Source organism: Zalophus californianus, chromosome 6, assembly GCF_009762305.2.
Source record: "Zalophus californianus isolate mZalCal1 chromosome 6, mZalCal1.pri.v2, whole genome shotgun sequence".
Classification (NCBI taxonomy): Eukaryota; Metazoa; Chordata; class Mammalia; order Carnivora; family Otariidae; genus Zalophus; species Zalophus californianus.
In genome coordinates this window covers 5536829-5562875 of record NC_045600.1, presented here as the reverse complement: position 1 = coordinate 5562875, position 26047 = coordinate 5536829, and the positions used below count along the sequence as shown (strand labels likewise).

The window sequence follows — 26047 nt, the reverse complement described above, 5'->3', positions numbered from 1 at the left end:
AGCATTTTCCAAAATAAGTGATGTCCTTCACAGTTAGGACCTCGGAGATGATGTGCAAACTTGCAGCTGAGGAAGACTGGCCATCCGCGGCCTGAGAACCGGTGGCTTTCTGGGCACACCATCCCTAGGCCTTGGCCTCCCCGAAAACCCAAGAGCGCCCTGTTGGTGTGTGCCTGCCACCACCAGGTCCTCCTCAGGGCAGCCCCCTGCAGGCTGGGGAGTGGCCGACCTCAGGCCCATCCCGCATCTCTGCGTCCCCAGGGCAAGCACAGCTCATGGCACAGGCCACATTCACAGGCCACGTTCGGACCTGCTCCCAGAGTAAGCAGAATGGTTTGCGTCAAGGCTCAATTCAAAGGGCCTGTCCCCACTTAAAGAAAAGGAATAGACAAAAAATATTAATCATGTTTTCCTTTTAATAAGGCTTTTTAGTCAAAAGTGTAGCTTTGAAAATCTCTAGCTTGTGAAAACCAGAAAAGCCAGGGAGCCGCCTCACTTCGAACACTGCCATGGCGAGCTGGACCGACGCGGGAAATCAAATGCAACACTTTAAAATCAGAGCCAACATTTAAAATTAGAAAGGATGATGCACGTCCTACTGTGATTCAAGGAGAAAGGACAAGTTCTTAACACAGTAAAACAAAACACAAAAGGTAAACAAATCTTTAGAAATCACTAGATGTGTGTGTGTGTGTGTGTGTGTGTATTTATATAATTAGGATTATCATCAACATTTAAAACTATTAAAAATAAGGTTGCCACCTTCACTTTTCTTTCAGTACCAGGGTGTTATTTTTTTAGGAAAAAAAAAAAAAGGCTTCGCCCCAACCCTCAAGTTGCCAGACCCCAAGCCCGCTCTGTGCTGTACAACGCCCCCCCTCCCCCACGCTGAGCCCCCAGAGCGCCGACACCCAGTCCTGCTGTCGTCCTGGTTGTCAAGATGACAGGCCCACAAAAGCACAGCTGAGAGCAGAACTGCATTCTTCCCCAGGAAGAAAACACATTTGCCCACAATGGGTCTACAGAGTCTTCCAAAGCACCTCGTTGGTGGCTTGATAACCTGTTCATTTTGCCCAGAAGCAAGATGGCAATCTTAATCAAAGAGGGAAGCTAGATTTTTTTAAATAACTTAAAAAAAATCATTTTTATATAAAGCAGCAAAAACATCTTTTCCTCTCTGCAGAAAGAAAAATGTGAACAAGAAAACACAGCGATGTAAATGGACGGTTCATAAACTTTTGCTCAACTCAACCCCCCCCCCACCAGACGGCACCTCCTCTCAGGGCTACTGCTCTCTACCACGCTCAGTGCTATCTGAAGAAGATTCTTTGGTGCCTTCAGTCGCTCTTTTACTTTCCTCCTGATTTAAATTTCCCTTTTCTGACCTGGTCCCGTTGGGGATAGAGTTTTCGCCATTCACGAGCCCGTTTTCCACAGCCTTCACCCTGCCGACGGCCTCGGTGAGGGTGAGGGCCTCCTGCACCCCAGCCTCCTCCTCCAGGCTCCGCAAGGCCAGGGGCAGCCTGGCGCCCCCCGTGCCACTCTCCTCACACCGGGGCAGCGGGGCCCCCGCCTGCACCTGCTTGCGATAGTGCTCCCGATTCGCAGCCGCGCTCTTCACCGCTTTCTCCAAAATCTCTTTTTCTCCTAAGCGCAGCTTGATGGCCATTGCTGCACGAACAGAAAGGTCGTGGTTTTTCAAGAAGGATTTGTCTTCCTGGAAAACGAGAAAGAGCAAAATTAATTATAAGAAGTCTAAATCAGCAAAAGTACAGCGAAAGAAGGCAGATCAGTTGTGGCCACGGATGGGGGCACGAGGGAAATGTGAGGGGTGACGGAAGGTTCTAGAACTTGACTCTGGCAGTGGCTGCAGGACTATGTGCTTATATCAAAACGTACACTTTAGAAGCGTGGGTTGTATTTAAATTACACCCCGAGAAAGTGACCATAAAACCAAAATGGTGAGCCTAAATCAAACGGTGTCCCACCACATCTGACAGGGAACTTGGCTTATTTTAAAAATCACTCCTTGTCTGTCTCGTGCACTGCCAGCTCCAGGGCTCGGCACTGGGCGGAATGAATGAATGAAGGAACGAGATGCATGTGAAGTTAGTGGTGCAATGGTAAACCTGGAAAGCACAAATGAAAACTCAGAATTACAGGAAAAGTGTTGAATAATTTTTAAAAATTCATCTTCCAGTCAACAATGCCTCAAGAGGATTCTTTTGATAAGTATAAATGTGTTAAATAAGAAAATATTAATAAGTTGAATGAAAAATATCCGATATACAACGATTTTGCTAACGAAAGTCATTTACATTTAGGAAGGAATCTCTTTTTAAAAATCCCTGAAAACATGACAAAGCTCAAATCCTCACTGAAGCGATCTAATTACCTCAATAGTTGTTTTGTATGTTTTTAAAAGAAGCGAGGCTCGATCTTCAAGAAATGTCCAAAGTCTGACCTCATTGTCCCAGCTAACGGGATATTCAGAATTACCCAAAGTGAAGATTCTGTCGAGAGCATTATCTCCCAGCAAATGTTCCTTCAATTCTTCTGCAGAAATACAAACAGCCATCTGTGAGGGAGGAAACAGCACGGCTTCTCATTTTAACAAGCAGCCCACCTCGGAAAAGATCTGCCCCGGTGACGTCACCCGCCTGTGGTGAAAAGCTCTCCGGGATCGATGGGCCGGACCGGGCCGGGCTCTCCAGAGGAAGTCAGCACTGGCTTTCCTGGTTGGGAGTCCACACCAAGCCTTGGCGCGGCCCTCCATCTCTCGTTGCTTTTATGAGGGACACTGAGAGCTTTTAGACAGTTTCACAAGATGTGTTTTAAGGACAAATCTACAGGGACACGTCCCTTATTCTGACGACAGCCTTCTCGCAAACCACGCGCTCAGTCACACCAACGGGGTCAAACAGACATTCAGGTGAACAATGTAAATAGTACAAACGGGTGACAGCACAACAATCCAGTGACCCTTCTAAATTTACATCAGATTGGTGCTCATGGCAGCAGTGGACCTGACAACGCTATTTATCTCCTCTTACAACACATAAACCACAAACCGAAAGAAATAAGAAAATGGACAATAAAAATCTCAGTTAATGAAAAATGTGCTTTTTCCCTCACTTGTCAGGAATTTAAACAGAAATTACAAATAAACACAAGAGAACATCTCAATTACCTTCAAATATATTTAAGAAGAGGAAAGGATTCAGCAACTGCTCTGAGCATTTCAGCTCCTGGCACATTATCTTCAAGAGACCCAAACATGCTGATCCTATTCATGCTCAAGAAATACACCCCAACTTCTTATGTAATTATGAGACAGTATCTTTTTCAGAGCAAAATGCCCCACAGCTGTCACTATTTACAATTCAAACTGAAGAATCTGCTGCCAGCAAACCAAACTTTTATTAGTATTAGTTAGAGCAATTCAAAGAAGAATACATCAATTGTCTTGACACGACAAATTATCTTTCTATGACTAAAGAGACACTAAAGAGAATCAGCAGACCTAAAATGATTCAGGCAGTTTGTTTTTTAAGGAAAAAAGAAGTTAATCTAAGGTTCAAAAAAAATTTATTAAGTGGCATTTGTTAGCAAAAGATCATGATAAAATTCAGGGTTTTTATATTTTGTATAAAGTGCTGAAAATTTAAAACATGCTTCCCGAGTGGTAGAGATTTCTTTTCAGAAGCCCCCTCACTAAAGTCACTGGTTTTGTTTTCTCCCTAAACCCGCCCAGGTTCTGCCCTCAACGCTGAAAAGCTAAGGGGCAGAAGCAGAGCCTTTCTCTCTGCTACTTTTAACAGTGAAACTGGGCTTATTCACTTATGCATGGGAACATGAAACCACTAAGGGGGGGTGGGGGTGGGGGGGCGACATGAGGCCGTGTCACCTTGTGACCAGAGGCTTCGTGAGTGGGCCCCTTCCCCTGCTTGCCTACAGCTAACAAAGCCCTGACAGATCCTCCGAGTCCCCCCCGGGGCTCTGTGCCTTCACCCGGCCACCACAGGAGTACACATGGCATCACCCCAGACAGTGACCAGTGCCCTCACTCCTCAACCTGGCTCTGTGTTGAACGCTGGTTCATCCAGACCCCTGGACTCCTAGGATCTCTTCCACGAATCCTGTTCTTTGCAAACCAGCAGGAGCCACGTGGGATGCCTGGGACGCGGGCTCTGATGAGCAGAGCCTGATGAGAATGAGCACGAAGTCCGCCCCACACTGAGCACCGACACAAATGACAGGGATCAGTATCACTGTCATCTCTTCTTATAAACTCCTACAGGCTATGAACTGTGACCTTCAATGTTATACTTCTGCATCGTATGCAAGAAAAGCCCACAGGAAACCCTTAACTCGAGCCACGACCGAAGTACAAACTAGCCGGAAGTTCTAACTTGAGGGGCAGTGAGTCTATAGCAATGTGGCTGCTCAGAAGGGACAAGTGCCATCTCGCAGCTCGGTGGGTTCCAGTAGCTGGTGTCTACACTGCCTGGGTCTGGGGACTGTCTCTACCACCTCCACCCTGATGTCAAACCCTGGACCGGACAGCATATCTCCTGCAACCAGACATGAGGACAGGGGGGCCAAGGACAGCAGAGCCCAGTAGGCTCTGCCTCTGCAGACCAAATCGCCCCTTCCCTGCTGCTGGGGCAGCTTCCTTCGGAGAAGTGCTTATCTGTCTGCTCAACTAGATGGTCACTCACTTACTTCTTCCTACCCAATTTGGTTTGCACAGGATTTAAGGTAGTTTACAACAGCAAACACACACACACAATTACAAGTGAAACCTCAAGGAAGGGAATCATAAAGATCAGACCAGAAATAAATGATATAGAAACTAAAAAAAACCACAATAGAACAGATCAATGAAACTGGGAGCCGGTTGTTTGAAAAAAATTAATAAAACCAATAAACCTCTAGCGAGACTTACCAAAAAGAGAAATGACCCAAGTAAGTAAAATCACAAACAAGAGAGGAGAAATAGTAACCAATACCATAGAAATACAAACAATCTTAAGAGAATATTATAAAAAATTACAGGCCAACAAATTGGATAATTTGGAAGAAATGGATAAATTCCTAGACACATATGAACTACTAAAATGGAAACAGGAGGAAATAGAAAATTTGAACAGACCGATTACCAGCAAAGAAATTGAATCAAGTAATCAAAAATCTCCCAACAAACAAAAGTCCAGAGCCAGATGGCTTCACAGGCAAATTCTACCAACCATGTAAAGAAGAGTTAATACCTACTCTCAAACTATTCAAAAAATATAAAAGGAAGTAAAGCTTCCAAATTCATTCTATGAAGCCAGCATCACCCTGATAACAAAATCAAATAAAGACACCACAAAAAAAGAGAACTACAGGCCAATATCCCTGATGAACATGGATGCAAAAATTCTCAATAAAATGCTAGCAGATCGAATCCAACAGTACATTAAAAGAATTATTCACCATGATCAAGTGGGATTTATTCCTGGGCTGCAGGGGTGGTTCAATATTCACAAATCAATCAACGATACACATTAATAAAAGTATATGAACCATATGATCCTCTCCATAGATGCAGAAAAAGCATCTGACAAAGTACAACAACTATTCATGATAAAAATCCCTCCACAAAGTAGTAGGTTTAGAGGGAGAATACCTCAACATAATAAAGGCCATATATCGAAGACCCATAGCTAATATCACCCTCAATGGGGAAAAACTGAGAAGTTTTCCTGTATGGTCAGGAACAAGACAGAGATGTCCACTCTCACCACTGTTATCTAACACAGTACTGAAGTCCTAGCCTCAGCAGTCACACAACAGAAAGAAACAAAAGGCATCCCAACCAGCAAAGAAGTAAAACTGTCACTATTAGCAGAAGGCATGACACTATATAGAGAAAACCCAAAAGACTCCACCAAAAAATTGCTAGAACTGATAAACGATTTCAGTAAAGTTGCAGGATACAAAATCAATATACAGAAATCTGTTGCATTTCTATACACCAATAACGAAGCAAAAGAAAGAGAAATTAGGCAATCAATCCCACTTACAATTGCACCAAAAACAGTAAGATACTTAGGAATAAACCTAAACCAAAGAGGTAAGGGATTTGTACTCTAAATTAAACTATAGAACACTTATGAAAGAAATTGAGGAAGACACAAAGAAATGGAAAGACATTCCCTGTTCATGGATCGGAAGAACAAATATTGTTAAAATGTCTATACTACCCAAAGCAATCCACACATTTAGTGCAATCACGATCAAAATACCAATAGCATTTTTCACAAGAGCTAGAACAAACAATCCTAAAATTTGTATGGAACTACAAAAGACCCCGAATAGCCAAAGCAATCTTGAAAAAGAAAAACAAAGCTGGAGTCATCACAATTCTGGACTTTAAGTTATACTACAAAGTAGCAGTAATCAAAACAGCATAGTACTGGCATAAAAATAGACACATAGATCAATGGAACAGAACAGAAAACCCAGAAATGAACCCACAATTATATGGTCAATTAATCTTTGACCAAGCAAGAAAGAATATCCAATGGAAAAAGACAGTCTCTTTATTTTTTTTAAGATTATTTATTTATTTATTTATTTGAGAGAGAGAATGAGATAGAGAGAGAGAGCATGAGAGTGGGGAGGGTCAGAGGGAGAAGCAGACTCCCTGCTGAGCAGGGAGCCTGATACAGGACTCAATTCCGGGACTCCAGGATCATGACCTGAGCCGAAGGCAGTCGCTTAACCAACTGAGCCACCCAGGCGCCCCAAGACAGTCTCTTTAACAAATGATGTTGGGAGAACCGGACAGCAACATGCAGAAGAATGAAACTGGACCATTTCCTTATACCACACACAAAAATAAACTCAAAATGGATTAAAGACCTAAATATAAGGCAGAAAACCATTAAAATCCTAGAGAAGAACACAGGCAGCAACCTCTTTGACATCAGCTGTAGGACTAGGTATGTCTCCCGAGACAAGGGAAACAAAAGCAAAAATGAACTATTGGGACTACATCAAAATAAAAAGCTTCTGCACACCAAAGGAAACAATCAACAAAACTAAAAGGCAACCTACTAAATGGAAAAAGATATTTGCAAATGATGTACCTGATTAAAGGGTTAGTATCCAAAATATATAAAGAACTTAACAAACGCAACACCCGAAAAACAAATATTCCAGTTAAAAAATGGGTAGAAGACATGAATAGACATTTTTCCAGAGAAGACACACAAATGGCCGACAAACACAGGAAAAGATGTTCAATATCACTCACCATCAGGGCAATGCAAATCAAAACCAAAATGAGATACCACCTCACACCAGTCAGAGTGGCTAAAATTAACAACACAAGAAACAACAGGTGTCGGCGAGGATGTGAGGATGCGGAGAAAGGAGAACCCTCCTACACTGTTGGTGGAAATGCAAACTGGTGCAGCCACTGTGGAAAACAGTATGGAGGTTTCTCAGAAAGTTAAAAATAGAACTACCCTATGATCCAGCAATTACACTACTAGGTATTACCAAAGAATACAAAAATACTAATTTCAAGGGATACAGGCACCCCGATGTACACAGCAGCATTATCTAACAATAGCCAAAATATGGAAAGACACCAAATGGCCACTAACTGATGGATAAAGAAACTGTGGTGTATACATATAATGGAATATTACTCAGCCACCAAAAAGAATGAACTCTTGCCATTTGCAACGATGCGGATGGAGATAAAAAGTATAATGCTAAGCAAAATAAGTCAGAGAAAGACAAATACCATATGATCTCACTCATGTTTTTTTTTTAAGATTTTATTTATTTATTTGAGAGAGAGAATGAGAGACAGAGAGCACGAGAGGGAAGAGGGTCAGAGGGAGAAGCAGACTCCCCGCTGAGCAGGGAGCCCGATGCGGGACTCGATCCCGGGACTCCAGGATCATGACCTGAGCCGAAGGCAGTCGCTTAACCAACTGAGCCACCCAGGTGCCCCATATGATCTCACTCATATGTGGAATTTAAGAAATAAGACAAACGAGCAAAAGGGAAAAAAGAGAGATAGACAAACCAAGAAAGAGGCTCTTAACTCTATAGAACACACTGATAGTTTCCAGAGGGGAGGTGGCGGGGCGGGGGGAGATGGGGGAAATAGGTGATGGGGATTAAGGAGTGCACTTGTGATCAGCACAGGGGCTATATGATTCCCATATTGTACATATTACACTATACATTAACTAATTGGAATTTAAATAAAAACTTAAAAAAAATGTAAAAGTGAAACCTCAGGACCATGGGATTGGGGCGGGGGGATACATTTTCAGACAAAAAATGAAAATGCAACCACAATAGGTCAAATGTCAGTATAAGAAACCCCAAATGTCTTGTCTTAAGTAAACATAAAAGTAGATGCTCAATACATACATTTAACACTTTCTGTACCCGAAATCAGAGGCTACAGACAAGAACATTTTGTGATGTAAACAGATTCTGTTTGCAGCGTTAATGACTCTAACAGGATGCCTGACATTAAAAGCTTGCCAGCAGTTTCAGATCTGGAACGCAGAGTCGGCTGCCCAGTGAAGTCCTGTGGCCCACGTATGCCACGCTGACCACGTGACGTCAGAGGGCACTCACGTCAGCACGCGCGAGTGAGAGGAGCCTGTCTGCAGAGCGAGGACAGCAAAGACTCCCCGCTACAAACGCAGAATTTTCATGCAGACAACCCCAGATGTTTTAAGTTTTCTTCCAACCCAGTAGGGAACCAGTTGTTTAGTACAGATGAATATTGACAACACATCAAGGATTTAATAAAACATTCCCAGGGTCAAACAGATCCACTTCATTTTCCAATAGTGCCTTCTCCCCTCTCCCCAAAAAGTGCTCTAGTTTTAAACAATTGTATCTTTAATCTGAATCTTTAATCTAAATCTATGATTTACACCTCATGAATTTTTTAAAAAGTCAACATCTTTGTTCCCCCCCAGAAATCATTTACCTTCGGTCATGCAGAACACGCGGAGAAAAGCCAGGAGCTGCGCAGAGACCGGTGGCTCGGTAAAATGCAGCGCAAACACACTGGAACTGACAAAAGTGGGAACGGCATTAGCCCCCTGCCTGGGCACCTGCTCCCGGCAAGTGAGATCCCTTCACTCTACACTCTGCAGGGTGGGGGTCCTCAAGGGGTGCCCACCCCTCGCCCGAGCCCCACGAGTACTGCCTTGGATGCCTGGAAAGCGCAGGACGGCGGGCTGCCCGGAGAGGACGGCGGTGACTGCCGGCTGTCCGGCGTCTAAAAGCCTTCACCTCAGGGTGCACACGACATGCTCAGAGAATTAAGTATGCCCGTGGTTCTCAAAAAATGTTAACAATAATTTATGTTGAGTTCACATTTTAATCATTAATCAAATATTGACAAGTTCAATAAAAACAGGTCTGGATAATCCATTTTCATTAAGAACGGTTCCTCCATTCCCCGGAGAACTAATAAATCATAATTCTTGTCCTCTTTATCATTTTGCACCTCAAATGCAAGAAAATCGCAAAGAATTTAGCCAGAAATTCCTGAATGGGGATCATGACTTCATTACAGAAACTAATGGTGGCAAAGAATTAAATGAAACAAATTGATCCGGGTCATTAACCTTTTCAAGGTGAAAGACACTAACGATCCACAGTATTTATTTAACTTAATGAGGAGTTCAGGCCGTGTCCCCTGGAATGGACCAGGCCTGCTCCCAACGACACCATGCATCTCTGTTTAAACCTGCTGTGCAGCAGGGACGAAGACATGAAGAAAAACCACTCTAGAGAAGTTGTATTAACGCACCAACAAAACACTACACAACTGGAAATACTTCAAGGGACACGGGAAAGAGGTGAGCGTTTCCGTACGTACGTGGGGATGCCGGCACGGGCGAGGACCTCAGCCTTCATGGCGTACAGCCGGTCACTCTTACTCACTCCCAGCTTTATTTTCACTCTGTCGTGTGAATTATTGTCAAAGAAAAAACCACTGTGGATCACAAACTCTGCATTTGACCGAGTGCCATAAAAAATGTAAATCTGAGATGCAGTAAAGAAAAAAATAAAGGGATATAAAAGAAATTCAACATCATTCTCAATACAGAGCAGGGCAAAGGATCAGTTCCCCTATGTTCAACTGGCCTTTCCACTAGGGACACACAACAGCTCTACAGTGACTACGCGTCTGCCTGCGATCCCGCAACCCCCCAGCTACCCGGACTGAGCCGGGTGACAGAGGGTGTCTATTCCCGCTGCCGCGGCGCTCCCTGCCTCCTCCCCGTCCCCGGGACAGCGAGACTAGTACATACGGCTGACAACAGGCAACCGTACCCCCCCCCCCCCCTTCTAATACAAGAGTCTCTCCTGGAACAAGATCTCAGACAACGTCTGTCAGACATTCATTTCCAGGTCCCGTAGCAATTCGGCACCTAGTCGGAGGGTTTCTAACTCTTCTGCAGGAAGGGCCGATCAGCACTGCGTTAGAGTAATATTGTTGGTTTTGTCTCAGTTGGAACGTCAATGGTCGGTCAACGGCCAACGTCAGTTCTGCTTTTGGGGGTTAACTGCTTGGTCATAAGCCCAAGAGGCAGAAAGCAGCCATTCAAAGATGCGCATTTTCAAATGTACTGAAAGGCCTGACCCTGCCCCAACCCAGGTTATGAGAGAAAAATTCACGGATTAAAGTGGATATATAAGATCCACGGCGCCCAGTCCCCTTGTTTTTGCCATTTAAATAAACAGCCTCTTTATAAAGAAGGTTCTAATCAACAGAGAGAACAATGCAGATTATGTAATGGAAAATTATGTTCTACTGTCATAACACAAAGTTTATTTTCAGTTGACAGGATCACAAATATTAGGTCAACTGTGCAAGTAAGTGCCTTCACGTCTTTTTTCTTTGTGGACCCAAAGCACAGTATGTTTCTTACAGCTTTGGGTCTCAAGATGTGTTCCCTAACTAGTCCTAAATACAAATCCCCCACTTTTCTGAGTTAAATACCCTCTCAAACTGATCCACGCAGTATTAACCCCATGCCCACTGGCCAGCCGACCTTATGCCGCCTACCTGCTCTCCGGCCCGGAAGTCCCGCAGGGCGACACACTCACAGCGATCATCTTCCAGGTTGTAGCCGGTGGTGATCTAGGTGGGGGAGAGGGTGACAACTGTTAGCACCAAGGTCTGCAGTCCCCTCGCTCATGAGGGTCTTTTTCGGCAATTAGAAGATAAAAGATACCCAAAGGTACTGCACTCTGCATGCTTTACTAAGCTGACAAAGAACTGCTTGGTAATTTCCATTAATCCTGTTTATACCAGAGATTCTTATACAAGATTCCGCACCTCGAGTAAAGGACCTAACTATTAGGAAAATACAGTGTACAGATTATCACTCGCTGGCCTCAAGCAGAGTCACTTGTCCCAAAGCAAGCCCCACAGATGGAAGCAGGGTCTCCTGGAGAACTCTAGCTGAATGGCAAATATCATTTCTCCCACGTTTGGCCACCAAGAAGTGAAAGCGTGTCTTCCGTTGGATAAAGAATCAGGGAAAAAGAAAAGCCTGTTTCTAGATTACGTACATATTTTACCCTGAAATTAGAGAAATTGAAACTTTCAGATAAGCAAAGGGAAAATAAAATAACTAAGCTGTAGCCTAAACATTTTCAGCTGCGTGCTAGGTTGTTAGCATCTCTAAGCCCGCTGCCCCAAACCCGCTCCCTACACCAGAAACCTGCATCTCTCCCCAGTCTCTCCTGTCCTGGGGGGCCAGGCAAGTCCATGTCTTGATGCACAAGGGCACAACGATATCCCTGGTGCCACTACCGGTTGGCACCTGAACTCCTAAATTTGGGCTCTTTCCTTCCTCGTCATTGCCCTGCGTGGCCGAGGTCCTTACCATTTGCAAAAACCTTCCGACCGGCTTCAAATTCCTCACTGTCCTTCCTGCATCTCTAGTGACACTACTATGTTGACCTCCTGGTTAAAACCTTTTGGTGGCCCTCCACTCTACCCATAGGAAAAAATGCAAATTCTGGAGCACAGCCAATTTATGAGGAGGCCCATGTCTCCCTCCGGCCTCTTGACCGGACTGCCTGCCACACCGGTCTCTGCTCCAGCTCCCTCATGCCTACAACTACCTTTCGCACCTGTTTTACCCGAGCCCTGGCTTCTTTAGGGGTGCCTGCCCTCATCCCACCCAACCACCCTGCACTCCCAGAGCCCCTGTGCTGTCACCCCTCCCCTAACACCTGCCCCACCAGCCAGACCTGGAGCTCCCTTTTCACCTGTGTCCCCAGCAGAGCACCCTGTACCCGACACCTGGAACTCTTTGATAATATTTACTTGATGCATGAACCACCAGGGTAAGGAACAGGGTCTCCCATTTATATTAAAAGCTCCTTCTGGGGCACCTGGGTGGTTCAGTTGTTAAGCGTGTGCCTTCAGTTCAGGTCATGGTCCCAGGGTCCTGGGATCGAGCCCCGCGTCAGGCTCTCCCCTCAGTGGGAAGCCTGCTTCTCCCTCTCCCACTCCCCCTGCTTGTGTTCCCTCTCTCGCTGTCAAATAAATTAAAAAAAAAAAAATCTTAAAAAAAAAAAGCTCCTTCTTAGACGTCCACCCCTCAGAGCAGCCTCCCCAATCTCTTAGATTGTCTGAAACTGTTCATGAATTACTCTGACCTCCTCATTCTGTCCTGAGAAGCAACACTCCAGACCGCCGCAAGTGCTACTTGCTCATAAAGGTATCAACAGCTTGGATCCAAAAACTTACTTCCGAATCCAGGGAACGGCATTTTTAGGATGGAGGGCCATGGGACGATCATCCTTAAGCCCAGTATCCCCAGAACCAATGGCCTATGAACCATCTACCTAGAAATCCCTCATGCTTCTGCTCTGCAAAAGCCAACAGAGACACAAAAGCGGTGACAGATGAACGCAGCTCCCAGGAATCTGGCACATCTCCACTCACAGGACAGTTTCAACACTTGATAAGATCAGCTCTGGGAAGTTCCTGCCCAATGTCAAAATCACTTTTCTGACCCCAAAACATGATTCAGGTGACAAGGATGGAACAGGAACTGCCCAAGAGCTCCCTGCCCTGAAAGTCTGCAGCTCCACAGCCGTGTTTACACGGGCCCCAGCAGGAGCCGCAGAGAGCAGGAGGGCAGGCAGGGAAGCAGGAGGGGCGGGGAAGGGCCAGCAAGAAACAAAAATAATTAGGTAGAAACACGGGAGGTAGAAACAGGCCGGGAAGGGAGGCCCACGGAAGGGGAGGCATGGAAATGTTACACAGGGCACCCAGGGCAGCCTTCCTTGAGGAAGTCTGTGAGTGGTCTTGCAGACAGTGCTTCAGGCAGCAGGAACAGCCCATGCAAAGGCCCAGAGATGAGTGTGTGCTGGTGTCTGAGGAAGCCCAGGTCCCAGACCTGTGTGTGCTAGAAGTATAGTGGGGACAAGTTGAGCAGGGAGCCTTGTCTGTTACTTATAAAAACCTGGGCTTTCACTCTGAGACTGGAAGCCTTGTATAAATCTAAATGTTTTAGATGTTTTAATACTCAACCAGAAAGACCCTGAAAAAGAGCCTCTCTCAATTCTGCTTAAATTTCCAGGAGAGTTACACTCTCAAATACAAGGGCTGGTTACTCCAACATGCTTTACCTACTAGAACGGACACAGTGGCCTATAAACCACTTGGCATTGTCCTCTGCACAAACCAAACCAGCTCAAGAAAGGAAAACTGCTGCTTCCATTAATTCTGAACCAGTCATGCAGAATTTAAAGATACATCTTATCTTACAATTTAATATGATGTCCATGAACTTGTCTGACTCTGTTTCTCCAAGTGGCTAGGAAATGGGCTCACAACGTGCCACCATCTCTGGCCCAGGGACCAACCCAGGCTTTTCCCTTCTCCCCTAGTTCCCTGCTGCTCCTGGTCTGGAATTACTGCTGTAGGCTCGGCTCTCCCATCTCTGCTCCCAGAAGCAGGTTTTTGTCAGAAGCACAGCGTTGCCGGGTTACAAATTTCTACCTACACCCTCGGTGATAGAACAGACAGACAACGACTGTCAGGATAGACACACACAAAACAGAAAATCGACCGTCTGAAAAGCCAAGCCTTAATTTCAAGGACCTTATTTTTAAAAAGAGATTAACTGTTAGTACATGTAATATACAACTTCATAGTGTTAAAATAGATTCTCAGATTCTACCAGATGCAATTTCCCTTGAAGCCTTATAATTACAAGGGAAAACGGTTCAACCAAGGTATGGAGTTAAGTATTCAGGGAAGACGACCACTGTTAAGAAAAAGCACTACCATCTTGTAGAAACCTTCTAAAGGCCAGCGATGCTTCGCCAGCCCTGGGGTGGGATGCAGAGTTTATGAACAAAGCTAGAGAAAATACAGCATTCGTGGTTGTCACCCATGCATTACTTTTATTTTGAGATGCACTACCTTTTTGTTTTTTACTCCTAGAGGGAAAAGAGTGAATAGTTTAATCTGATTTACATGAAAGCAACACAAAACCCAGTGTGTATGTAAGGGTATGAGGGCACAAATGCACACAAAGGAGAGAAAGATTTGCACAAAACCATTAACCATGTACCTGGAGGGTGTTGAGCACAGGGACCCGGGCCAGGGGCAGGGCCGGGTGCTGGTGGGGTGCTGGAGGGGAAGGGAACCTCCATATTTTATTCCCGCAGAGGCCTCTGTTTAACTGTTTTTGTTTGTTTACAATAGAGTATGGACTTTTTTAAATTTTAGAAATAAAACAATAAACTCTAATGATCAATCAAGTTTGAGAACCAATGATCTAATCCAGTGAAGCAAAAAGAAAAATACTATAGTCAAATATTAAAAGCTTTTTGAAAAATTTTAGAACTTCGATCCTGTAATCAGTGTTAAGATAGCTCTGAAAGAAAACAAAAACAAAAACAAAAAAGAATGAAAGTAAATAAAATATGCTGCTCCTTACTATGGCTAATTAAATTAAGCATATCTAAACTAAGGCAGAAATATAATTATAAGAGGGGAACTCTTCGTTCTCTACAAGTTAAGAGTATGCTGGTTGCTACACCTTTCCAAATTAGCACCAGGGTATTCTAGCTTCAAGTGTTTGGCCCATGTTACACGTGTTCTGGACATTTCGTGGGGTTAGATGTGAAATACTCATTTACAGCATTTTTTAAGCCCGTTTACAGTACTGCTAATAATAACAAAGGGAGCTGATGTTGAGAAAAGATGAACAAAAAAGTAACCAAGCTGGTATTCCAGTTATTATGCTTAAAAATTCAAAACATTCTGAAGTTGATCCTATTTCTCTATACGGGTATCAGGAAATCTTGCTCAGACAACCACCTCAGCACAGAGAACGCGTGAACCTCCACCGTTGCCGGGACCCCAAGGAACGCTGAGGAACAGGGAGCCGGCTTCCGTGGCTTCCTCCTTTCACATGTCATAATTAACAATCACCCTAAAATTTCCTTATTTTCTCAGTGTCTCCTACCCGGTGCTTCCCACGCCAACCCTGCGTGCGAGGCCGGGAGCCAAATGCCCCAGTGTGCCTCCTCCTTGCCCCAGCACCAGGGAAACCAGCCCCAGCTCCTGAACGAAAGCAGGTTAGGAAGCAGGGCCAAGGATGTGGCAGTGTGTCAGGTGAAGGGAAAGGGAACAGCGAGCAGTCAGAGAACATAATAGCCGGGAACGTAGTCAGCAAAGAGTGAAAACAAGGAACAAGAAAAGGAAACACAAGAAAGAAGAAAGGTTTTTTTGTTTTTTTTTTTTTCCCTTCAATAAATCAGTATTTTAAGACAGTAAGAAAAAAGAAACTTTGGTTTAGTCTGTGGTTCAATAAGATAAGAAAATGAATGTTTAGGCTGGAATTATGGCTTAGCAAATAAATGCAGTTCACTGTGGTTTCTGAAAGTGGAATGAGATTCAACTTCCTGGTTTTTAGGATTCAGCGAACGCAGAGAGAGAAAAACACCAGCTTCTCTCTGTGGGAGGTCGGAGGGGTGGCTCGGCTTGGTTCTGCCTGCTCCCTCTGGAGGGAGGCAGCAAGGGGGCAGGATTTGCAGGTGGAATGTCCACTCTAAAGCTTATTCACCACAGCTCCCCGGATTAAACACAACGCAGAGGGGGCGTTACCAGGCCGTTGGTGTGATTGCACATGTCCCATAAAGGAATCAGCGCCAGGGTCACCCGGGAACCGTCCTCCGTGGGAATTTGGTTTTGTCGAGTCATAACAGAAGAGACTGCCCACCTGTAACGATCAGAAAAGAGGTGAACTACGGTAGGCACATTTCAGAGCCCAGTGCAGTGAGACCTCAACGAGAAACTATGGTTTGTCTGATGTCTCACCAGTGTTCAAAACCTTATCCTAAGTACCACAGGTCATCCATGACTGGCCTTCTTATCATCATTTAAAATTAAATCTAGGACTGGGGGAGGAAGGGGAAACTGGGAGGGAAAAGGAGACAGAGAAAACCCAGGGGTGAGGATAAAGGGGGGATGTTCCATCCAGGGAGACAGAGGGTCTGGAAGGAGGGGCGGAGACAGAGATCTCCAGGCCTCCAGTCTTCACCACGGCCGGGAACCCCCACCCCGCCCCTGAGCCCACACCACCTTCTCCTACCCAAATGCTAACTCTGCACCTGTACGAAACCTCAGTGAAAGACAAACAACATAACTCCTTTCTGAGCAGAAACCCTCTAAGAACTCAACAAAATGTGGCATGTTATTTTTTATTACGGTGTGCAGTCAATTAAATCTTTTTGTTTAAAAAAATTGTATGATTTCACTCATATGTGGAATTTAAGAAACGAAACAGAGGAGCATAGGGAAAGGGAGGGAAAAATAAAACAAGATGAAATCAAAGAGGGAGACAAACCATAAGAGACTCTTAATCATAGGAAACAAACCAAGGCTTGCTGGAGGGGAGGGGGGTGGGGAATGGGGTCACTGGGGGATGGGCATTAAGGAGGGCACATGATGTAATGAGCACTGGGTGTTATACGCAACTGAAGAATCACTGAACTCTACCTCTGATACTAATAATACACTATATGTTAATTGACTGAATTTAAATTTTTATAGAAGTCCCCACTTCACACTAACATAGTCTATTTAAAAAGGGGAAAAAGTCCTCACGACCACCTCACATGAAAGTTAATCTCCACTATCACCTGGCCACCTCGGCTAATCCCCCACCACTACAGGTGAGGACAATTTCTGTGTGGTTATTAAAATGCTGATCCTTACCCCAGCTGTCCATTATAACTTCTGCAGGACTACGTGTCTGGGGGCTTTAACTGGTGACAGCAGGTCACTTCTTACTGAAGTACTTGCCACTTCCAAGATCCCCAAATCACTCAGAAACCAGCCCCCCAACGCACACAATACACAACACACACCAAAGATGTAAACACACACACACCACAACCATCCCCCGCCACACCCCAACACACACACACACACACACACACACACACACACACACACACACACACACACACACACACACACACACACACACACACCCACACACACACACACACCCCCCCTCCCCACACCAACCTGTAGTCCTCATAAGTGAAAGCATCCTTCAAGGGCAGTTTGTTGGCGTGAGGATGGGTCTGGGAATTAGAAGTTTCAGAAAGCAGACGTGAAAAGAGAAGAAGGGAAAACAGAAATCAGTCAGCAGAATTTCATTATTTAGCTGCCTAACAGATCCTAACAAGAGCCAAATGAAGCAGGAGGCGTCCAGCCGCGCTACTGAGGGATCATCATGCTATTATGCTCTCATACATCACTGTCAACTTAATTTGTTGTGCCCAGCAGCCGCCATAAATCTGCTTCTTCATATTTCGATACCAGAACCCATAGACACCACGCAAAAATAAAATTTAAGGTGGACTGACTTTACCAAAGGTGGGCACACCCACGCTCTGAGAATCTGATCCAAACCGAAACCGGGAGCCTCCGAAGTTAGGGGTCTGTCCTGGCCTTCCTCAAATCCTTCTACCCACAAGCTGCACATCCCTCATGAATACATTTCAAATCTCGTCTTATATCCATAAAAGGAGCAATTAAAGGCACTCTAATAAATTGAAGGTTCTTTCATTTATCTCCGACTTAAATCATTTGGATGGAAATCAACTTATGTGCAAATGAATCATATACGTAGTAAATGCGGCTCAAGTACAGAAAATCAAGAGAGTTTTGTGAAATCGTAAATTTTACAAACAAGACAAAGATAAAACAGAGAATGGCCTATTTAAATCGGACTACATTTCTCCCCCTCTGGACAAAAGAACATTTGGTAACGATGTCTCAAACGTCACACTTATGAGAACATTTTATCCATTCCCTATTCTCTCAGCACAATGACCCCCTGACCCTGGACCTTTCCAGCGCTCAAAAACTTTTTGTCAGTTAAGAAATTAAAAGCTGTAACAGCATAATTTTAATCTTCGGTTTCAATTCCGGTCTGACAGACAGACGGCAGCAAGTGACCAAGTGAGCAAACGGCCATCCCTGAGATGCGGCGAGACCCCGCTGTCCAGTCTCTGCGCCGCTGCTGATGCGTGCAGCTCTGTGCAGCATGCAGTTTGTATCCTGACGCATTAGCATCACAAGTGCACGACCATTTATCATCGCTCTCTGTAATGTACTTGCTGGCACCGCGCGCAGGACAGTAGGGGATGAGGTAAAAGTGGCTCAAACCGTAAATCAATTAGAAAACAAAAGCTTGTGCTCAGTGCGCAATTTTAGGCAAATTATATACTACAAAAGGCTGCCAGTTGGGTGTTAGCTCCCAGGTGCCTGCTCTCTCCTCTAATTCTTCACCCAGTGTTAACCCTTAAGAAGAAAAGTCAAAATATAATATGTGTGTAAGTCTGAAATGTTGCAGGAACATAAATGAAATTAAAGAGGGTATGTCTCAAGTCAATATATAAAATGACATATCGCCCAGAGGAATTTTCCAGCTGCTGGTGGCAGATTGGGATTTTCTGTTAAAAAAAAAAAAAAAAAAATCCGATGCTTTGGTCAACCCCAGCGATGATGTGAGAATCCCAGAGCTTGAAGCTTCTTTCCCTCTTCTTTGTAATGAATGAAATGTAAGGCCATGTTCTAACAGCCTAAAGATGCTTTCCATTTACCATTATAAAACTTAACCATAACAGTGTTCAGGTTTTTCCTTATAAAAGTACAAATTCAGCAGATAAGAACTGTCCCTCCACAAACCCAGAACCACTGTGCCGGTAAGAAGCACCACAGCAAGGACCTCGCCTGCCGAAACCCCTTCACTTACAATACAGTGACACTTCACATCTGCACCACAGCGGACGGGGGCAGGATGGTGCACATGCCATCGCATTTCAAACTCTAGGACATGGGAAGCATTGTTGTTTTTGCTACTTTAAAATACTTTAATTCATTTAAACTGTGGAATGCACTATGGTATTTTGAGAGTTGGTAAATTCCAACACTCAATCCCATAGGTATTAAGAATTTGACCCACCCTCCCAAAAAGTCTGACTTACTGAATAGAAGAAAGGATGACAATTTTCAAAACTGGAATGCTGAATGTCAAAACGACTTGAGCAACAATCTTCCACCACTGCAGGACCCTGAAACAGCTGTGGACTCTGCAACCGTACTCAAACAAGGTGACCTCCTCAAGGGCCAAAAAGATGGAAAATTAACTCTCCAAAATGTTTCCCTTCCTCCTATTTATATACCTTTCTTACCGAAAAGAGAAGTTCATGCTCATAGTCCTGATGAAGTCGTAAAGACAACTCAGGGGGAAAAAATTAGCAAATGCTTTCTTCAGATTAATTTTGATGATTATTTGGCTGTAGGGTTATGTAATATTTGCAGAATCCGTTAGAAATAATTGTTCTTATATGCTTAAAAATTAGGGTGTGCTTCCTGTATGTAATTCTGGTATAAAAAGCTATTCTGCCACAGAACACATGTACTTAACAGTTATGCTGAGGCACAATTTAATTTGACACTATGGAGAACGGCAAGTAACTTCATTTCAACAGGGCTCTCACCACTGTGGCACTATCGCCACCTACTGGCCTCAGGGTAGAACAGGCAGAGCCGCAGAGTTCCTGAATGCCTGAATTCGTTCCCAGGGTTAAGGCCTAACAAAGCAACTTACCGTAAACCCAAACTAGGGTTTATCTAGAATAGCTACTGTTTCAGCTTTACTCAAGCAAAATTTGGCTTCAAAAAAAAAAAACAACCACCTACCCTACCTCTTAAAAGTATCGTACAATAGTTTTACAAGGATCTTGAACCACTGAAATATTGAAAATGATTTGCGTGTGAAAAACATTTAACTTTGAAAAGAAGTATTTTCACATATCCTGAAAATATGAACAAGAATAAGAAACATACCGGTTTCAAACACTCTTGAAGCTCTGGACCCAATGATTTTTTTTTTTTTAAACACCAAGTCTTTTTCCCTCTGAAGACTTCAGTTAAGGTTTAAAAACACAACTTGCAAAAATTTTAATATTAACCCAAAGTTATTTGAACGTTCCTAAAATGTTCTTGGATGAAGTCTTTAAGGTCATCCATTAAAGGCAGGATAACTAAACATTCCTCACCTTATAAAGCAAAATCTGATCAAGGCTTTGTTTATCATGACATATCTTCTCCAAGAGAAGACATTCCTAAGTTGTACTTTAAAAATAAAAAAGTAGGGGAGCCTCGGTGACTCAGTCGGTTAAGCATCTGCCTTCGGCTCAGGTCATGATCCCAGGGTCCTGGGATCGAGCTCCACGTTAGGCCCTCTGCTCAGCGGGAAGCCTGCTTCTCCCTCTCCCACTCCCCCTGCTTGTGTTCCCTCTCTCACTGTGTGTGTCTGTCAAATAAATAAATAAAATCTTTAAAAAAAATAAAAAGTAAATTAAAACAGAAAGCTTACTCTTTGTGGCCAATTAGCTTTCGCTGTGACTTGTTTCCGAGACATGATATACCTGGGATGGGTGAGGAGGGCCATCAGGCAGTGTCAGGGGCAAGTCTGGGATCTGCCAAAGCATTAACTCCCTCCCCACCCCCACAAAGACAGGGTTAGACACTAGCCACAGATTTTTCTGCAGATTTTTAAGTGACCGATATTTTTGCTTTCTTGAGCATTATAAATATTTAAAGTTGGAGAAATAAACAGTTGGGGAAGCTCATAATCAGTCTTGAAGCCCTGAAGAGCTCACTTTTAAAAGAGGGCTCCTGTTTCCTTATGTGAACAGGCAACACCCAGTGAAGTCCTCCTCCATCCCCTTTTTTGCCAAAAGGAGGTATTCCAGATGAGACGCAGTAATATTGTATCCAGTACAAAATAATCACTGTGTTTGGGAAAGATTAATATCTAAAATCGCTTGTTTGGCTTCAATAAAAAGAAGTAATATTGCTAAATATGTAAGTATGACATTTTGAAGAATTTACCATATTGCATGGGTCTGGTAGCTATGCTTAAGGAAATTAAAAACCACTACAGTCAGCATATTTGATCCTTATTAAAGTTCTGTCTTGAACTATCACTCACATAAAACAAAAATAAACCGAGAGGAAATTTAAATAAAACCTATGGATTACAAGAGTTTGAAGATGAAAAAAATGAACAATATTCTGGCTTTAAAAAATTGATTTAGCATGCAGCTTCTCTTTATAGTCCCTTGATAAAAATGAAATCTCCCTAACAAACACTTAATAAAACCTGTCAATATCTCTGGAAAGAAAAATGACACAAATGCATTAAGTATTAAATACCCTTGGAAAAAGTCACATATTCCATGAATTTTTGATGCACTATCTTGACATTAATGTAAAACCTTGGTATTTATAATTGACAGAGATTTAATAAAGTGTAAAAGAAGATGGCTGCAGTGCGGCGTGCCGATTGTTGGGGCTGATCAGAAATGAGAGATACAGACGTGCGCTTAAACTAGACCAACAGTTAATACGTGTTACACGGATCAGCTGCAGCCTTCTTTTAAGCTCATACAACAAACCTTTGTGGAGAACCAAAATAAGCAGACTTCGTTATTATGTGAATTCCTAATTCAGAAACATCTAGTATGGGAAACAGCTTTGCAACAGCTCTGCACACGAACAAAATGCATTTGACTTAAAGTTTGTTTTCTTTTTAACAGCCAACAGAAAGCATTTTTAAAATAAACCAAACCAAAGATAAATGCTCCCACATACAGAGAAAGAGGCATTTCCTAAAATAATTCTCAGAAGGAACTGTATTCAACCTGAGGACAGATTCAAAACCCTCTAAGGGAAAGAAAAAAAAAAAGGATTAGAACACGCAAATGGCCTCTAAGACACAAACACCAAGCACTTCAAAATCGGATCTTTACTTTTCTAAAAGACACTCACCTCCACCTACACAGACTTTTATGAGGAAATCAAGTTGAACACATTTAATAATCGCCTTCAAAGAGGCATTTAAACATACTAAAAGGAGAGCGGCTCAGTTCATAAAAATGACTCCTAAATACTGTATTTTAAACAATTTATAGCCTGCTATAATATGTACTTGTTAATTTCAAAAATATATATGGTAGTTCAGTGACTTAATAATGGTACTATAGTATCAGGAAGGGCAAAATACATAATTCAGAAGTTGTACCTGGTTTAAGCTCATAAAAAAATAGCATGCAATTAAAATTTTCCAACTAAGATTATATTTGGCTTTACTTAAGTGTGTATTAAAAGGGACAGCAGGGTTAACTACCTGTGGGTAGTCACACCTAACTCTAGTGCTGGTTCTGTTTCTCTTATTTCTACAAGGATAAAATCAGTCACCAAACCTCAGATCTGAACTATGTGGGTGGATGCAATTATACGTTTGGGAGCTGTGACTCCTCAGGGAAGCAAGAGCTCTTTGGTGCTTTCAATGCCACCTGAGAGAACCCTCCACAAAGCAGCCCCGTGGCATCCTCCCTAAGCCCAGTGTGGATCCAGGTCTCAGCAAATGTTAGGTCCATGCAGACTGAGGAGAAAAGAGAGGCAAAAGACAGCTTCACCCACGCCCTATCCTGACGCCTGGGGAGACCTCTCCTCTTCAACGCAATTCCACGAGGGTGGTCAGAAGGAAAGAAGGGCTTCCCCTGCAGGAAGTTGAATGAAGGAGATGGCAGAAGAGAAACAAAAAGGAGGAAGGACAGGGCAGGAGAGGACAGCAGGAGGGAACGGGGGAAATGCAAAGAGTGGGGGTTGCGGGGGTGGGGGGCAGAAGGGAGATTTACACGGAACACGGAGGCCTCTCTCCCAGGGAAGGCTGCACAGGCGGCATGCTCCTCATGCTCAACCTGCCCTACGTTTTCTAAGTGGACATAACACAGTTTAACAGAATGACAAGCTGCAAAACAGCTACCAGATCTAAAATTTAGTTCTGATGACCATAAATCAGAATCAAAGCATGGTTCAGGTATTTGGCTCTTGAGGGAAAAAAATCAATTTTTAAGACTTTTATTTTTAAACACAGATTACATCCAACTCTTCAGGGAATTTTCCATCATAAAGTTCTTTGAATTCACTCAATATGATCAAATAAATACATCAATACACATTAAATTTAAATTATTTGCTTATCACTTATATATATTTAATTTTTCTACAAAAATGCATATTACCTTGTAATAAAAGTGTTTAAAAATTAAGAAAATAAGATCAGTGGAGAAGTATCAACGTCATTCAATAAACTTACAAAATTACTCTAAGATGGAAGAATTGTTTTTTTCACTGGAAGGCACTGAAATCTATGACCTGTATTCAGTTTAAATTAAATTGAAATCTGCCGAAACACTGCAAAAGATATGCCTCTTCAAAAACTTTACTAGTCACCAATTGTAAACCCTGAAGATAGACAACCATGAACCAAATACAGTTATGAACAATCAGCATTTTCTGACTGCCAACCATTTATCCACTCACCAAATGTTTATTGACTCAGGGAAGAAAAAGGTGAAAATAGGTTAGGACCAGAAATTCATTCATTCAACAAATGTTGTATTTACTGACCATGTGAAACGGAAGGCACTCTGGCAGATGCCGTGTGACAGGTGGGCAAAAAGACATGTGGGGGGCGGTGGGGAGAGGGTTCTGCCTACCGGCAGTCAGAGGACTCACTTAACAACAAGCCGGGAGACCCTTCTCCGGGGTCACCCTGGTCAACCACCCTGGGTTCCCTGCTCTGCCTCCTCCCGGCCGACCCCAGTCTGCCGCTCCGTGAGTGTGCGTGTGTATGCACACGTGTGCACATATATGCACATGCGTGAGAGCATTTGACGCCTGCTTCTCTCCCACAGCAGGGAACCTCAGTGAGGCAGGGACCACGCCTGTTTTGATCACCAGAGAATCTCCAATGGCTCGCATGGGCTCTTCATTCAAAGGGCTCTTCCTCCTTCAAGTGCTAAGGAAACACCCTCCTTTGCTGGGTGGCAGAGGAGAGCACTGACCTTGTGGAATTAGATTTCCTGTCTTTGGCTCCAGAACAGCCCGAACTAGAGGCAAGATACAGGAGGTGATAACTTCCCAAACCACCAGGACTCCACGGGGGATGAGAGGTAGGGCCAGGGGACCAGGCGATCTGGCTGCAGTGCAGTTATCACCAGGGAAATGGGGACCCCACGCTCCTGGTCTGAGAGCTGTTCCCACAGGCTTCAGAGACACAGCTTTCCTTCTCCGTTTCTTCTAGCTGCCATCCCTTAAGATGAGGATATTCTCCCACCATCTAGGGGTCAGAGAATATTCTTTCTCCCTCTCTCTCTCTTTCCCCAAATCTACCTTTAAATGCATTTATTTGAGAAAGCTCTAAGAATCCAAGAGGGAGCAAATGGGACCAAGCACGGCAGTCCTTTGTGCCAAAGAGTCACCAGATTTCCCTCCTCCATACTCCACCTCATCCAGCAGCGTGCACCCTTGGAAAAGGCTAGCCTGTCCCTTCCCGGGTCATGCTCATCACCCAGCTCCCTGTGCCTCTACTTCCCTGCCGGAAAAGGGGGTTGGACAAACAACTTCTATCTTTTAAGTTCTAATTAGCTTTGTTTCTTTGTCTTTTGACACTCCCCCACCCAAATATCTCAATCTACTGATTAACCTAAGGACTCTAAACCATAATCAAGAAGACAATTCCACCACATAATCCATGATTATTGATAAGGTAACTTACACTTGCAGCTCCTCAAACTTATCAATAATGAAAGTGCAAATACACAGAATGGTAAAAAGCAGTTATTGTTTCAGAAGGACACATCTGTATCAAGGAAGCAGGCTAGAATTATTTGTCATGAGCTTCATAGTACCTTACTTTTCATTGCAGTTATTTCAGATTTCAGTGATTCAGGATAAAGACTTTGGACTCTGGTTAAATTCATCAATCCAGCATGATCAGAGTCCCCAGTCATTTGTAAGATGAGAGCATTATGACCACCACTGTGAAACCAATTTCCTTGATAGGGTGACTGACATTCAGAGCATGCATATAAACTCTTGTCCTAGAAAAGGAAGTACCATGCTTGGTACATACGAAAGCTCTCTGCGTCTCCAGGAGAGAGAGACAGAGAGGAGGAGGGAGGGAGGTTGACATCAACGATGGCCATTTGCTAAGCACTCTGTGCAAGGAACTCTTTTGAGAACTTTACATGTATTATATATACTGTGGACCCTTGAACAACATGGTTTGAACTGTGCAGGTCTGCTTATATATGGATTTTTTACAGTCCAGTGCTGTAAATGTATTTTTCTCTTCCTTAGGATTTCCCTAATATTCTCTTTCCTCTAGCTTACTTTATTGTAAGAATATAGTACATAATACATATACAAAATATGTGTTAATCAACTGTTTACATTATCCGTAAGGCTTCTGGTCAACCGGTTATTGGTAGTTAAGTTTTTGGGGAGTCAAAAGTTGTAAGTGGATTTTCATTGGGGGTGGAAAGGGTCAGTGTCCCTAACCCCTGCATTGTCCAAGGGTCAACTATA

At 43.6% G+C, this 26047-nt stretch overlaps 1 protein-coding gene across 5 annotated transcripts in view; it reads right to left on the bottom strand.

Annotated features, from left to right (window-relative positions):
• Positions 1-394: 394 nt before the first annotated feature.
• Positions 395-26047, bottom strand: part of SETD3 (SET domain containing 3, actin histidine methyltransferase) — a 78251-nt gene continuing 52598 nt past the window's right edge. For 3 of the 5 annotated variants that reach the window (XM_027569826.2, XM_027569829.1, XM_027569830.1), the window contains 7 exons: positions 17615-17673; positions 16187-16301; positions 11111-11185; positions 9917-10083; positions 9017-9102; positions 2396-2556; positions 1286-1717 (listed from right to left, as the gene is read on the bottom strand). In XM_027569826.2, coding sequence (XP_027425627.1) covers positions 1286-1717; positions 2396-2556; positions 9017-9102; positions 9917-10083; positions 11111-11185; positions 16187-16301; positions 17615-17673 — 1095 coding nt within the window. Of the gene's footprint in view, positions 1718-2395; positions 2557-9016; positions 9103-9916; positions 10084-11110; positions 11186-16186; positions 16302-17614; positions 17674-26047 lie in introns of all 5 variants that reach the window. The other 2 variants (XM_027569825.2, XM_027569828.2) reach the window with 2 other exon arrangements.